This window comes from Podarcis filfolensis, assembly GCF_964270895.1.
Source record: "Podarcis filfolensis genome assembly, chromosome: 4".
NCBI lineage: Eukaryota > Metazoa > Chordata > Lepidosauria > Squamata > Lacertidae > Podarcis > Podarcis filfolensis.
Genome location: NC_139607.1, coordinates 100,021,687 through 100,036,415, shown reverse-complemented (window position 1 = coordinate 100,036,415; position 14,729 = coordinate 100,021,687). Strand labels below are relative to the sequence as shown.

At 46.6% G+C, this 14,729-nt stretch overlaps 1 protein-coding gene across 4 annotated transcripts in view; it reads right to left on the bottom strand.

Moving 5' to 3' along the window:
• Nucleotides 1-14,729, bottom strand: part of PDE2A (phosphodiesterase 2A) — a 353,586-nt gene that overhangs the window by 244,367 nt on the left and 94,490 nt on the right. For 2 of the 4 annotated variants that reach the window (XM_083609655.1, XM_083609657.1), the window contains exon 2: nt 5,109-5,172. In XM_083609655.1, coding sequence (XP_083465781.1) covers nt 5,109-5,172 — 64 coding nt within the window. Of the gene's footprint in view, nt 1-5,108; nt 5,173-5,403; nt 5,446-5,635; nt 5,662-14,729 lie in introns of those variants that run through there. The other 2 variants (XM_083609658.1, XM_083609656.1) reach the window with 2 other exon arrangements.

The following is a 14,729-nucleotide window of genomic DNA, read 5'->3' as shown; positions in this document are numbered from 1 at the left end:
GCTGGAAGGTGTGCTGAGGAGGGAGACCGAAAATGATTTGGAAACCCAGCCTTATGAGGAATGGTGGAGGGAACTGTGCATATTTAGTTTGTGAAAGAGGAGGCTGAGAGGAGATATGATAGCCATCTAAAGAGCTGTCGCGTGGAAGATGGAGCAAGCCTGTTTTCGGCTACTCCAGAAGGGAGGATTTGAACCAATTAATTCAAATGACAAGAAAGGGGATTCTGACTCTGAAATATACTCAGAGTCGCAAAGTGATTTCATGCTCTTTATTCAGCTCATAGTGGTGAGGAGGAATGAATGAAAGTCCCCTCAAGGTATCTGCTTTATATACATTATTTACACAATGGGCTGCACATGATTGGCTAATTCCGGAATTCTACTGTAAGCCAATCAGGTTGTGGATTCACTTCTATCTGGAGCATGATTGGGTGGTTCCTGCCAACCAATCATACTGCTGCATTGTTCTAGGACCAATCAGACTGCTGCATTCTGAATCCTATTGTTCTAGGACCAATCAGACTGCTGCCTTTTGGATCCTATTGTTCTAGGACCAACCAGACTGCTGCAGTTTGGATCCTATTCAACTCAGTACATAACAGACTCAATATTGGGAAGAACTTTCTGAGGGAGAGAGCTGTTTGACAGTGCAGCAGACTATCTCAGAAGGTGGATTCTCCTTCGTCCAAAGTTTCTGAGCAGAGGTTCGGTGGCCACCTGCCAGGGGTTCTTTAGCTGTGTTGTAGGGGGCTGGACTAGATGACCCACGGGGTCCCCCTAAAACTCTGCAATTCTATGGGAGGCAAATATGTTTTCAAAAGTGCTAGGAAAATGTGCAGCACAGAAGGGAGAAATCACAGGGACTGAGTTGGCTGGTGGTCACAAGGTCTAGTTCAGGAGGCGCTCAGCAAAGAGAGATCTAAAGTAGACAAAAGTGTTCTAGGTCTTCGTTCACCTGATATCATTGATGGGGACTTCATGTTACATTGAATTAATCTATGGAAAAACTTCTGGGAAATGATATGTAATGAGATGTAAAAGATGTTGAAATATACATTTATTAAGAAACCAGAAGCATTTTTACTTGGCATTGTAGGAGATATTAATAGACAGGATTGTAAATTGTTTTTATATGCAATGACAGCAGCAAGAATATTATTGGCACAAAAATGGAAGCAAGAAGAACTACCGACGAAAGAAGAATGGTGGATGAAGTTGATGGACTATGTAGAATTAACAGGAAGAATTTGAAACCTGCGGGATCAGAGATTCTTAGAAGACTGGAGTAAATACATGAATTATTTGAAAAGTAATTGTGATGAACAGATTACGCTAGTAGGACTGCAAGAAGTTTTGTAAGGTGGATTATTTGAAATACTGCAAGAAAGACTATGAAGAGAATTATTAGTTAAGGATAATTAAATGTAATATAGAAATTAAGAAATGCAGAATAAGTGACAAAGAACGGAAAATCATCAGAGGTGTTGACAGAAGTCTAAAATATTGTATAAGATGAGAAGATATGTTGTATGACTGTTGGAACTGATACGTTAAAAAAATCAATAAAAATGTATATATAAAATGAATTAATCTATGGAATTCAGAAGCACAAGGCGAGACAAGAGCTGCTAGCTGAGGAGGTTGGGAAAGGATGTTTGTTACACCAGTTCATGGAGAAAAGGAGGAGGAGAATATCAATGGTAATCATCAATTATAGCTCTGTAGAATCCCCAGAGTCAGGGGGAATCTTTCACTGAATGCCACCTGTTAGAGGGCAAGGAGATGTTTATTGCTTGTGGGCTTCCTGGAGACACTGGACCAGCCAAATAGTCCCCACTGTGGCCATCTAGATGCCTGTGGGAAGCTCACAAGTGGGACCTGCCAAGCCCTCAAGCATCTTGGTTGCCGTTGTCTGCATCACAGGAGATTGGACTAGATGAGCCTATGTGGGATGTGAAACACAAGAGCAGTCAAATGCAACATTCCTAGAGTGAACATGTTTACACATGGGGAGGAATGTTTGTCCAGCCAGGAGGTAAACTTCCTGCTTCCTTCTAGGCTGGGACAGACTTCCTCTGCATGTGACCAGAGGTGGGTGTGGCCTCACCTGTGCAGGTAACAAAATACCTGAATGGAGGCCACTATCTCTCTCTGACTCCATTCGTCGAAGAAGCATCATCTGCTTAGCCTAAAATGCTCCAGCCAAGAGAGAACAAAGGGACTGTCTTCTTATGAGATAGTTTCCAGGTGTATGTTACTTATCTAAGCTAAGTCTGCCTTCTGGGATCCTATTGTGAACAGAATGGTGTGTGAGTAAACCTTTTTATACTTTAAAGAAGACCGTATCATGTCTTATCTTTTTATGAGGGAATAAGGGGGAAATACCAGAACAGTTATTATAGACGCTTTAGCGAGCCTGAGCAAACGCATCCGCTGCAAGTTTAAAAAGGGGAATGTTACTCTGCTAAATTGTGAACTTGTTAACACAAGTTGGAAAGGCTATAATCAGACAATATATCCTCTTCTGCATCCCTGAACATTCCCACAGCCTTTAGGTCCCTTCCAACTCTACAACTCTATGAGAAGCAGGCATGGCTTTCGATTCCTAGAACTCTTCTGCCAGCAAATGTTGTAGAACGCCTTTGCATTCAACGCCTTTGCATTCTGGCTGGAATCTACCCAAAATAAACTTGCATGCACTACCCCACATGTCAAAGGGTCCAGTTCTGATTCCTTATTTAAAATAATAAAAAACCCTGTATTTTATTGATATTCAGATATAACAGAACTAAGAAAATAATAACATTATTGCCAGTCCACTCCCTCCCCCAAAGTACAGAGACGGCATTAAAAAATAGTACATTGGAATCAAGATGCAAAGTGCTGACACACAGCAAGAAGAAATCAACACAAAGTGTTCTTCCACAGCGTCCCGTGAGAAGCTGTTGCACAGAAGCCATCTTCAATAAAATATTGAATAAACTTTAATAAAATTAAACCACACCATACAGAAAGCGGTGTTTCTCTTTCCAATATGGGGTTCTCTCTTTAGGATGATGTTAGCTTATCCGTAAGAATTAACTACTGACCAAATGGCCAACTCCCTGCGCACAACACAACAGCTTTCAAGAAAGGCCAAAGTTTTGCACCAGCAATGCAGAATCACAGAATTTGACGATTCACCCCAGGAACCAGCCTGCGGGTTTCAAAAGACCCAGAGCTGCCTGTGGAGAGCCAGTGCGGCGTAATGGTCAGAGCGTCAGATTTTGACTTGGGAAAACAGGGTTCAAATCCCGCTTGGCCATGAAGTTTCCTGGGTGTGACCTTGGGGGCCAGTGATAGAATCACAGAACTGTAGAGTTGGAAGGGGACACACAAGGGTCATCTAGTCATACTTCGCCCAATGTGGGACTTGAACACACAACCCTGACATTAAGGGGTCTCATGCTGTACCAGTTGAGCTATCTGTCCCTGCCTCTCAGCTTAACCTACCTTGTAGGGTCGTTGTGGGAACTAAATGAGGAGGGGAGAGAACCGTGTACACTACCTTGAGCTCCTTGGAGGAGGAAAGAAGGGATATCAAAATAAAATAATAATAATAATAATAAAGATTTGCCACCCATCATGCACACAGCTTTGGGGTGCTGGCGAGTAGAGAAGCAGGTGCTTGGAAATAGAAGAATGGTGTGTGTGTGTATGTGTGGCCCGCAGAGTCCCCTGGGTGCTTGCAGAGGAGGAGAGGGAGATACAGACGCCAAGCCAATGCTCTGAAGCTGCTTCTCTGCTTGCCAACAGCAGCCAGCAACTTTCAGAGACTTCCAGGGCCTCTGCTCTGCTCGCAGGAGCGGTGCTGTGCAGAGCACGCCTGCATTGCAGCGAGCCCGCTCTGCCTGCGGCTGGCAGGAGCGCGCCACGCGCCTCCCGGGCCCTGCCGAGCCGCCGCGAGGGTCGTGGCTGGCAGCCTCGGTGCCCCGCGAAAAGGGGGGGGGCATGCATGGGGTGGTCCTGCCCGCGGCGCAAAGAACTCCTCCATTGACAAACTCAAGCAGAGGAAAATCAGGCAAGGAGAAGAGGCGACGGAGCCCCATGGACTGTCCAATAAGAGGAGAGGGAGGGAGGGAGAGTAGGAAGGAGAAGACATAAAGGAGAGGGAAAGGATAAATAATGTGAATAAAAGATGTTTTAGCCAACAGAGGGAGGGAGGGAGGGAGGGAGGGAGGAAGGAAGGAGAGGGGATGTTGTTGGTCAATTACAAACAGGACTTGGTCGCTTCTGAAATAGCAAGAGAGCGCGCTCCCCTTACTCAAAACTCAACCGGGCAGAGATGGAGGCACCAGCAATCTTAGGTCTTTTCCCTTGCTTAGTTGAGAACAAATCTTTGGGCGCTGACATGCTAGCGGGACAACAAAACTATAAAAGCTTCGCAGTGCCTCTGGACGAACCCTGCTTTGGGGGCCGCGTTAACAAGCGCCACCCTTTTGTCCCAGCAAGCTACGAAATGATCTATTAGGGATGGGATCAAAGGATCGCCTTCAGAAGAGTTGTCTTCTGTTTATGCCACGCATGACCTTCACTGTGCTTGCGCCGTGTCCACTTACGAAGAATCAAAGAAGTTGGAAGGGAGCCCCCCGCCCCCCCAGGGGTCATTCAGCCCAACCGCCTGCAATGCAGGAATCACAGAGAGTTTCAAAGTGCTAAGATGCTTTGGAATATATTTTGAGACATCCCAAAGTCATTTGCAAAGTTAGCCGCGAGTTGATGCGTATAAGGATGGAAGTGGCATTCGAAAGGGACATTCCCTTCTTCCGAATAGGATTCCTCGCAAGGAAAGGGAAAAGTTGACAGCTATGCTTAGAACAGAGTAAAACGAGTTAATTTTTTTTTGGGGGGGGGGGGGTCGTGGGGAGACCAACTTGGCCGATCGCCAACAAGAGTTCCTCAACCGCAATCAAGAGTTCACCGGGCCACGTACAGAGCGCCGCGAGAACATGCAAAAAGGCGGACATCCCGAGCACGCGAAGAGAGTCACCACCTTTGGGGACCACCCTGGGGGAGTCCCGTCACCCCCACCCCCGGGAACAAAGGGGGAACCGAAAAGAGCGACCTACCTGTAGCGTGTCCGAGCCTCGGGCCGCCGCCTCCTCCGCCTTCAGGAAGACCTGCTGGCCCCGTCTGAAAAAGTGAAGGGCAGCAATGAGAATGTGCGGCAGGATCAGGACCATCCTGCTCCCCCGCCGGGCTTGCAGAAGAAGCCGGCTGAGGACCGAGCGCGGCCGCCGCTGGAGCCGGGAGACTTTTGCAAGCGAGAGACAGAGAGAGAGAGATACAGAGCGAGAGCGCGCCCGTCCCCCCTCCCGGTGGCCGGCCTGCCTCTGTCACACACACTTGGCTTGTCATGCACACCTGCTCCCGGGAGCGCGGCTGGGCATCGCTCTCTCGCTGCCACGCAGAGGGAGAAGCAAAGAGGAAGACTTCGCAGGCTTGATGCAAGAAGCAGCAGAGCCCAGGGGCTTCCCCGGGTCCTAAAAACCTGGAGAGACAGAGAGAGGGGCTGCCTCCATCCCCCAGACCTCAGCGCCTGCGGCTGTAGAAGTCCCGTTGCTTATTTGCTTTTTTAACACCATGGCTTTCTTACCGATCGCTCATAAGCAGTGATTCTTACACAGCCTTTTATTTTATTTTGACAACCCGCCCCCCCCGCCCAGAAGCACCCAATGTCTCTTTAACTGCACGCAACTTTTCAGGTTTTGAACAATGGCACCCTCTAATTAATAAATAATAATAATAATAATAATAATAATAATAATAATAATAAAACAACTTTTTATTTATACCCTGCCCATCTGGCTGGGCTTCCCCAGCCACTCTGGACGGCACCCAACAAAATATTATAATACAGTAATGCATCAAACATTAAAAACTTTCCCTAAACAGGGCTGCCTTCAGATTTCTTCTAAAAGTCTGGTAGTTGTTCTCTTTGACATCTGGTGGGAGGCTGTTCCACAGGGTGGGCACCACCACCGAGAAGGCCCTCTGCCTGGTTCCCTGTAACTTGGCTCCTCACAGGGAGGGAACCACCAGAAGGTCCTCGGAGCTGGACCTCAGTGTCCGGGCAGAACGATAGGGGTGGAGATGCTCCTTCAGGTATACTGGACAGAGGCTGTTTAGGATCCCCACATCCCCTCCCAGAGGTCTAGGACTATGGGCATAGCCAGGATTTATTTTTTTGGCGGGGACAGGGCTTACAGTCCAAGCAAAATAGAGACTGGGAGGCAGTCCTTCCAGCAGAGTCCTTTGTGTTTGTGTGCTGCCTTTGGCAACATCTGACCACCCTCCACTCCAGATGTTTTGGCCCACAATTCCCATCACCCCCCGCCAGCTTGGCCATGCTCCCATTTGTGTGGGAGTTGTAGTTTACAACAACATGTGGGCACCAGGTTGGGGAAGGCTGTGCAGTGGAACAGAAAAGAAGTGAGTAAACCGTTCCCGAAAGGATTTTGTGAACGTGTGGTTTTGGATTTCCTTGATGGGGAAATGGTGTTCAGGAAGAGGTGTAACGGCAGGTGCTAGTCTAGACTTTTCACATGGTTTATTTCTATGGATCATGGCATCAGTGCAGCCGATCTCCGACCCTGGTACAAGCTCTTATCTCATACATGACCTGCAGAGAACAACTAGCTTCTGGACTGCCTAACAGTTCCAGAAAAGATCAGCGTGCTAATCCTTGCCTTTGCCAGGAAGATCTAGTTATCAGACTCCTGTAGGCAGGAACCAGGCCTCAAATGGAAATGGAAGATTGCTTTTAAGGTCAATTTATGATTCAGGAACTGCAATGATAAGACGCCGTCTTCCCTAAATTAAGGCTGCGCCATCCTCACTTCAGACTTAATCTTACAGAAATGAAGTAGTAAGCCAGAAGGAACCAGCAGCAATTCAAAGCAAGCACTCTCCTCTTTCCCCATAGAAGTTCAAATTTAATTTAGTATGTGTAAACCTGAGAGGGGTTTGTTTCTTTTCCAATGGTTAGCTAGCTCACAGCTCCAGTGAAGAAGAGGTTTGAGGTGGTTGCTCCAGCTCAACTGCATATGCACTCAGAAGCCATTCCTGAGTTCCTATACCAATAAGTTAAGAACTTTCATCACTTTGTACCTAAACAAAGTTTTACTGCCTGTGCAACTTTTTCTGAATGCTGTGTGGAAAAGCACATGAATCTGACCTTTGAAGAGTTTGTAAGTAAACCATGTTTAACTTATCAAACATGGTCTTTTTCCATGCTAGGGGAAGAGGGGGACTTTGGAAATAAACTTTTAAAGGGGGTCTCCAGCTGTTTTTGGACCAACTCGCATCATCCCTAGCTAGTAGGACTAGTGGTCAGGGATGATGGGAATTGTAGTCCATAAACTGTTGGAGACCCAAGTTTGGGAACCCTGCTTTATTGTGTACTTTATAAGGTTTAAAGGTATACATACATTTGACAGGAACACACAAAAGGTTCCATTGGGCTGATTGCCTTTGCCTTCTCTAGCCTAGTTGTTTAGGCTAGAACTAGATATCATTTATAACCAAGTTAAACGTACTTCCTACAATAAATTAATTTGTTATTTTTTTGCACAACAAATCTCTCTCTCTCTCTCTCTCTCTCTCTCTCTCTCTCTCTTCTCTCTCTCTCTCTCTCTCTCTCTCTCTCTCTCTCTGTGTGTGTGTGTGTGTGTGTGTGTGTGTTTGCAACAGACAAAGGCCATTAGCCATACAATGCTTACTCGCATACTAAAGAACTCCAACAGATAACTGGCCCAGTCATTCAACAGGGAAGATGTGTAAACAGACCGCAAGCAAATCAGGAAGATTGTAGGATGAGTGATCATTGTTTAACCACCCTGTAAGCAAATCAGAACATATGCTCGATAAAGGCTGGGCATAGTCTAAGTAATGCACAACGCTTTTGGCAGGCAAATAAGATGAGCGGGGAACAAACACATCCATGGAGGTGGCCTGAGATGAAATAATAAACCTTTTGACTCTAAAACTAACAACACACATGTTTTCCATGTGTCCTTGGAAGGAAGTTCCACACAGTCCAATAGTTTTATGCATAGGTTTGCAGTCAAGCATTAGAGCATGTGGAGCTGAATGTTAGAAGATTCAGGACAGATTTTTTTTTTAAAAAAAAAATATTTCTCCATGCAGCACGTATTTAAACTATATGGAACTATTGTCTGTAAACGAGGTGTTCAAAAGAGGATTAGACAAATTCATTAGCCTTGATGGCTGTGGACTGCATCCAGGGTCAGAGGAAAAAATGCTTCTGAATGCCAGTTACTGGAAACCACAGGACAGCAGTGTGCTCCTCTGCTCAAATCCTGTCTGGCCACTGTAAGAAGAGGATGTTGGACTTAGTCTTAGAGCTATTGCATGTGAAACTGAACATATCAAGCTGTCCAGTTCTAGCTCAGCATTGCCTGTTCTAAACAGCAGCCGCATTCTCTGCAGATCCCCTGCGAACAAAGTTCTTTCTCCCCATCACGTGAAACCTGGTCCTTTTCACCGAAGATGCCCAGGTTCACAACCTGGGTCCTCCGACATGCAGAGCAGGTGTTCCTGCCTTCAGCTGTGGCCCAAAAAACCTATTTAAACCAACAGAAACCGCATCTTAAGCAGAATTATTTCTAAATGTGCTGAGGATCAAACGTAGCTTGGCTGGAATTAAAAGCTAAAGAGGAGAGCTCTGGAAGTTGATGGATGGAATTTGGAAAGTGGAAATAATGACCAAGCTGGTAAAGTTAAGAAAGCTAATGAGAATTGTGGGGGGGGGGGGAGAGAGAGAGAGAGAGAGAGAGAGAGAGAGACTCAAACATATAATAATTCAGAGATATGATGCCTCAGTCTTTTCTGGTGTCTTTATACTCAATTCCTATTCCAGGTTTCATCACCAAACAATTGGTTTCCAGCTATATGAGCCTGTCAGTTATCGTACATCCAGAACAAATACAATTACTATTAGGAACAGCTTGGCCCTGTGACTGTGGGTGCCCTGCAACATGCATGGCCCTAGTTCCTGAAATTTGTAGGTGCCTGGCCCCTTCATGGGGAATTTTGTGGGTGCTCAGCACCCAGGACGCTGGCACCTACGATTAAGTACGTAAGAACCACCCTGTAGCTGGATCAGACCAATAGCCCATCTAGTCCAGGATCCTGTTCTCAGGTTAGCCAAGCCAGGTACCCTAGTGGGAAATCTGCAAGATGGACCACAGCAGCGAACCTCCCCTCTTGTGGGTTTCCAGCAACTGCAGTCCAGAAGCATTTTTGCCTCCATCTGTGGAGGCAGAGCAAAGCCATCCTGCCCAGTAGCCATTTATGGCCTTCTCCTCCATGAATTTTCCAATCCACTTTTAAAGCCATCCAAGTTGGTGTCAATCGCTGCCTCCTGTGGAAGTGAGTTCTGTAGGCTAACAATGCACTTTCTTTTATCCGTCCTGAATTTTCCAACATTCAGCTTCATTGGATGGCCCTGAATTCTAGTTTTATGAGAGAGGAGAATTCCTCTATTCCCTTTCTCCACACCACGGACAATACCTGTTTATCTACTTGCACTTCGTGCTTTCGAACTGCTAGGTTGGCAGGAGCAGGGACAGAGCAATGGGAGCTCACCCTGTCATTGGGATTCGAACCCATAGCTGTCAACTGTCAGATTTGAAAATAAGGGATCAGCAGCTTCACCTCTCCCGGAGACAGTCTACGGGATATCTAACAATCCGGGACAGCAGCGGGAAGCAGCGGGAAACGGCACTGGAATAAGGGAATTTCCCGCAAAAAAAAAGTGAAGGTTGACAGGTATGTTCGAACCACCAACCTTCTGACTGGCAAGCTCTAGGCTCAGTGGTTTAGACCACAGCACCACCCGCATCCTTGACTACCCAGGATACATGAGCTTATATCTGAAACTTGTACTTCAGAATGCAAATCTGTGATGACAGCATACTTGGAATGTTGCGTACAATTCTGGCTGACTTGCCTCAAAAAAGGATATTGTGCGGCTGGAAAAGAGGGTGGAACAGTTACAGCACTTGGGGAGTTTTAGTTTAGGGGGGAAAGCAATTAAGGAGGCCCTCAGGGGGCAAATATCTGGCCTGAGGTCACCCAGTAGGGACGTGAACCTGGTTCCCCCCAGGAGCTTCACTAATGAAAGAAGAGGGTGACTAAATCACATGCAGAGTTCCTTTGCCTCACCATAGCGCAGTGGCGTAGCGTGGGTTGTCAGCACCCGGGGCAAGGCAAGTAATTTGCGCCCCCTAACCCGTGGATTTGCGCCCCCTAACCCGTGGATTTGCGCCCCCTAACCCGTGGATCTGCCCTAACCCCCAGATGTTGTGCCTGGTGCGGCCGGCCCCCCTGCACCCCCCACGCTACGCCACTGCCATAGCACAACAAGCTTTTCACAGGGTTGGTCTGGATGACCCCCTGGGACCCCTTTCAACTCTACAGTTCTATGATTCTATGAAGCAGTCCTCTGCGCAGTGGGGATTAACAGGCGGGGCACCACATCAGCTGGGCTCTAGTCCCGACATTTTCATTTTGTGAAGATTACGCACAAAAGGATCAGAACCAATCTTAACCGGTCGCCTCGCGTTTAAATTATTGCTGCCCCTCTGAGCCTCGGGGATTGCAAATAAATAATTCTTTTTCAAAAGCGGGAAGCAAGGATGTGAAATGGAAAGGGGGAATCATCCCCAGGTACTGGGGACAAGATGACAGCCGTGTCCACTCCACACGTGGGATCCCTTTTAATCATGCAAATCAGCTCGTAGAGAAACACCCTGTACCTCTCCCGCAGAAAGCTGGCGAGACCCGATCAATAAATGAAGTTGATGCAGCCAAACCCTTTGCAAAACAGCACACACAACCCCTCTGGAGTAGTCCATCTCGCCTTGGGTTCAAATGGTGCTTTTCCTCTCCATTTTGTTTGTTATTCATTGAATCGAGACAATACAAAACGAATCACCCTGAGCACACAGGTAATCCAGCGTAATCAAGATTAAATGCTACAAATGAGCCCAGAGTCCCGGGTTTGTGTTCCTTTCCTACACAGCAAACAAATTTGTCAAACTCTGCAGGGAGTCTCGCAAGCGAGCGGGCCTGATAACTTGAGGCTGAGCTTCCATTTCATTTCAGAGTTATTGGTTGGCTGTCGAGTCTCTTGCAGATGCTAACTGCATTTGTCAGCCTGGCCACCTGGGCCAAGATCCACGCTTCCTTTAATTATTTGCTTTGAGCGGGGATATTCGGCAAGTGATTGCTACCCTAAGCAAGGTTAATATGCTAAAATAAAATAATTATAATAAATTTTTATTTATGCCCCACCCTTCCCGGTTCAAAAACCGGGCTCTGGGCAGCTAACAACAAATTTAAAACACTTTAAAACACTTAATTATAAAAGCAGCATAAAATACAGTATAAAAACATGAATAACAATAAAAATAAAAAATCAGTTAGATAGTCACCAGGACTAGCTGCCTGAATTGGTCCTACTTGGGCCAGCGAGGAGGCCAGGGGAGAATTAGCTGTGGGATCTCAGAGCAGGTGATCTTCATAAAAGGGGAGGGGGAGGGAAGAGAAGGGAAATAAAAGATCAGGTTCAAATTAAAGGCCAGGCGGAATAGCTCTGTCTTACAGGCCCTGTGGAAGGAGGTTAAATCCTGCAGGGCCCTGATCTCTTGGGACAGAGCATTCCACCAGGTCGGAGCCATCACTGAGAAGGCCCTGGCCCTGGTGGAGGATAGTCTGACTTCCTTAGGGCCCGGGAGAGGCAGAGAGAGATCAGAACACAAGGAAAGTCTGCTGGATCAGGCCAATGGCCCATCTGGTCCAGCATCCTCTTCTCATGGTGGCCAGCCAGATGCCTCAATGGGAAACCCATTAGCAGGATCCAAGCACGAGAGTCCTCTCCCTTCCTGTGGTTTCCATCCACATCCACTGGCATTCAGAAGCACTGCTGCCTCTAACTATGGATGCAGAGAGCATAGCTGCTGTGGCTAGTAGCCATCAACAGCTCTCTCCTCTTCTGTGAATTTGCTGAATCATCTTTTCAAGTCATCCAAGCTAATGGCTATCACTGCCCCCTGTGGCAGTGAGTTCCATAGGTTAACTATGCACTGCATGAAGGAGGACTTCCTTTTATGTGCCCTAAATCTTCCAACAGCATGTGCCCAAACCTTAGATACATAGAAGACTGTACAACATATTTTTTTACATATGCAGGAGGGTAGAATGAACGACAGGTCCTGAAGCTGACAAAGGTCTGTATACTTGAAGCGATGGTTTCCCCAGTACAGTGGTAGCTCGGGTTACAGACACTTCAGGTTACAGACTCCACTAACCCAGAAATAGTAACTCGGGTTAAGAACTTTGCTTCAGGATGAGAACAGAAATCACGCGGTGGCAGCAGGGGACCCCATTAGCTAAAGTGGTGCTTCAGGTTATGAACAGTTTCAGGTTAAGAACGGACCTCCGGAATGAATTAAGTTCTTAACCTGAGGTACCACTGTAGTGATGTATGGAAGTGGGAGCTGGACCATAAAGAAGGCCGATCGCCGAAGAATGGATGCTTCTGAATTACGGTGGTAGAGGAGACTCTTGAGAGTCCCATGGACTGCAAGAAGATCAAACCTATCCATTCTGAAGGAAATCAGCCCTGAGTGCTCACTGGAAGGACAGATCCTGAAGCTGAGGCTCCAAGACTTTGGCCACCTCATGAGAAGAGAAGACTCCCTGGAAAAGACCCTGATGTTGGGAAAGATGGAGGGCACAAGGAGAAGGGGGTGACAGAGGACGAGATGGTTGGACAGTGTTCTCGAAGCTACCAACATGAGTTTGACCAAACTGCGGGAGGCAGTGGAAGACAGGAGTGCCTGGCATGCTCTGGTCCAGGGGGTCATGAAGAGGCAGACACGACTAAATGACTAAACAACAACATCATAATGAATGAGGAAGCTTTCCAAACCAGTTCCTTTGTCAAGGTAGTTAAGTACCGCAAATTAGCATCTCGAAAGAAGTTGCTCTGTTGCCACAGAAACAAATGGGTAGGATCCTCTTTCCACCCACTTCACCAGGCTGGTAAAGGTAAAGGGACCCCTGACCATTAGCGACCATCATCTCGCTTTACTGGCTGAGGGAGCCGGCGTTTGTCCACAGACAGTTTCCGGGTCATGTGGCCAGCATGACTAAGCCGCATCTGGCGAACCAGAGCAGCGCACGGAAATGCCGTTTACCTTCCCGCCGGAGCGGTACCTATTTATCTACTTGCACTTTGACATGCTTTCGAACTGCTAGGTTAGCAGGAGCAGGGACTGAGCAAGGGGAGCTCACCCCGTCGCGGGGATTCGAACTGCCAACCTTCTGATCGGCAAGTCCTAGGCTCTGTGGTTTAACTCACCAGGCTGATAGTTATAAGAAAAATAGCCAGAGGTGTTGAGTGTATGTGAGCCCAAAGCTGGACACTGGAGAGAGACAGAGATATAACTTGATCCATGCTGAGCATAAGCTAGACTTGGGAGCTCCCCTGGAAACCAAAGCCAGATCTGTAGGGGGGTTCATGCCGTGAGCCCCTCCACCCTGTGGTCAAGTTGTATATAAATAAAACCACATATCCTAAAGACACCACAGTCTCTGCTGACTTTCGTTCCAAAGAAACCAAACTCAGAAAAAGCACTTGGAACTCTAGTGGGAGGCCCATAAGCATCTATTCAAGATGCAATATAAATTCAATCAACAAAAGGCCTTGGGGGCAGATGTGTTCTCAGAGTTTTCCATGTCTACTCAAGCTCCAAAATGCTGGAAAATCACACCTCATAAATTAATAATAATAATGTTTTCATTTATACCCTGCCGATCTGGCTGGGTTGTGGTACTAAGAGCGGCACCTGCAATATTGATATAGGGCAGCCTTTCTCAACCTGCAGATCCCCAGATGTTCTTGGACTACAACTCCCATCACCCCTAGCTAGTAAGTGTAGTCCAACAACATCTGGGGACCCACAGGTTCAGAACCACTGATACAGGGTGTGGTATTGGTTCTCATAGCTCATTGGTTTTCAACCAGTGTGCCGTAGCACCCTGGGGTGACTTGGAGGAGTCCCTGGGTGGGGAGGCATTTCATTCATTAACTTTCAGCCCAAATATTCCTGCATTCTCTCTCTTTCTCTCTCTCTTTCTCTCTGAGGAACATCCACGTGGCTTCCTAGGTTCCTGCGATGGTTTGCCATTTACTTCCAGTACTGTATAAAATTACACCAATATTCCCTCAAACCCCTTTTGCTTTCACCTCCCTCCCAAAATGTCTTATGCTACATCAACACCCTGCTCCAAAGACTTTTCCTTTCCAGTCTAATAATAATAGTAGTAGTAGCAGTATTAGTAATAATAATAATAATAATAATAATAAAAAATAATAATAATAATAATAATAAAATAATAATAATAATAATAATTATTATTATTATTATTATTATTATTTATGACTTATACCTCGCCCATCTGGCCGGGCCTCCCCAGCCACTCTGGGTGGTTCCCAACAGAATATTAAAACACGATAAAACATCAAACATTAAAAACTTCCCTAAACAGGACTGCCTTCAGATTTAGAAGACATCTGAAGGCAGTCCTGTTTAGGGAAGTTTTTAATGTTTGATGTTTTATCGTGTTTTAATATTCTGTTGGGAACCACCCAGAGTTGT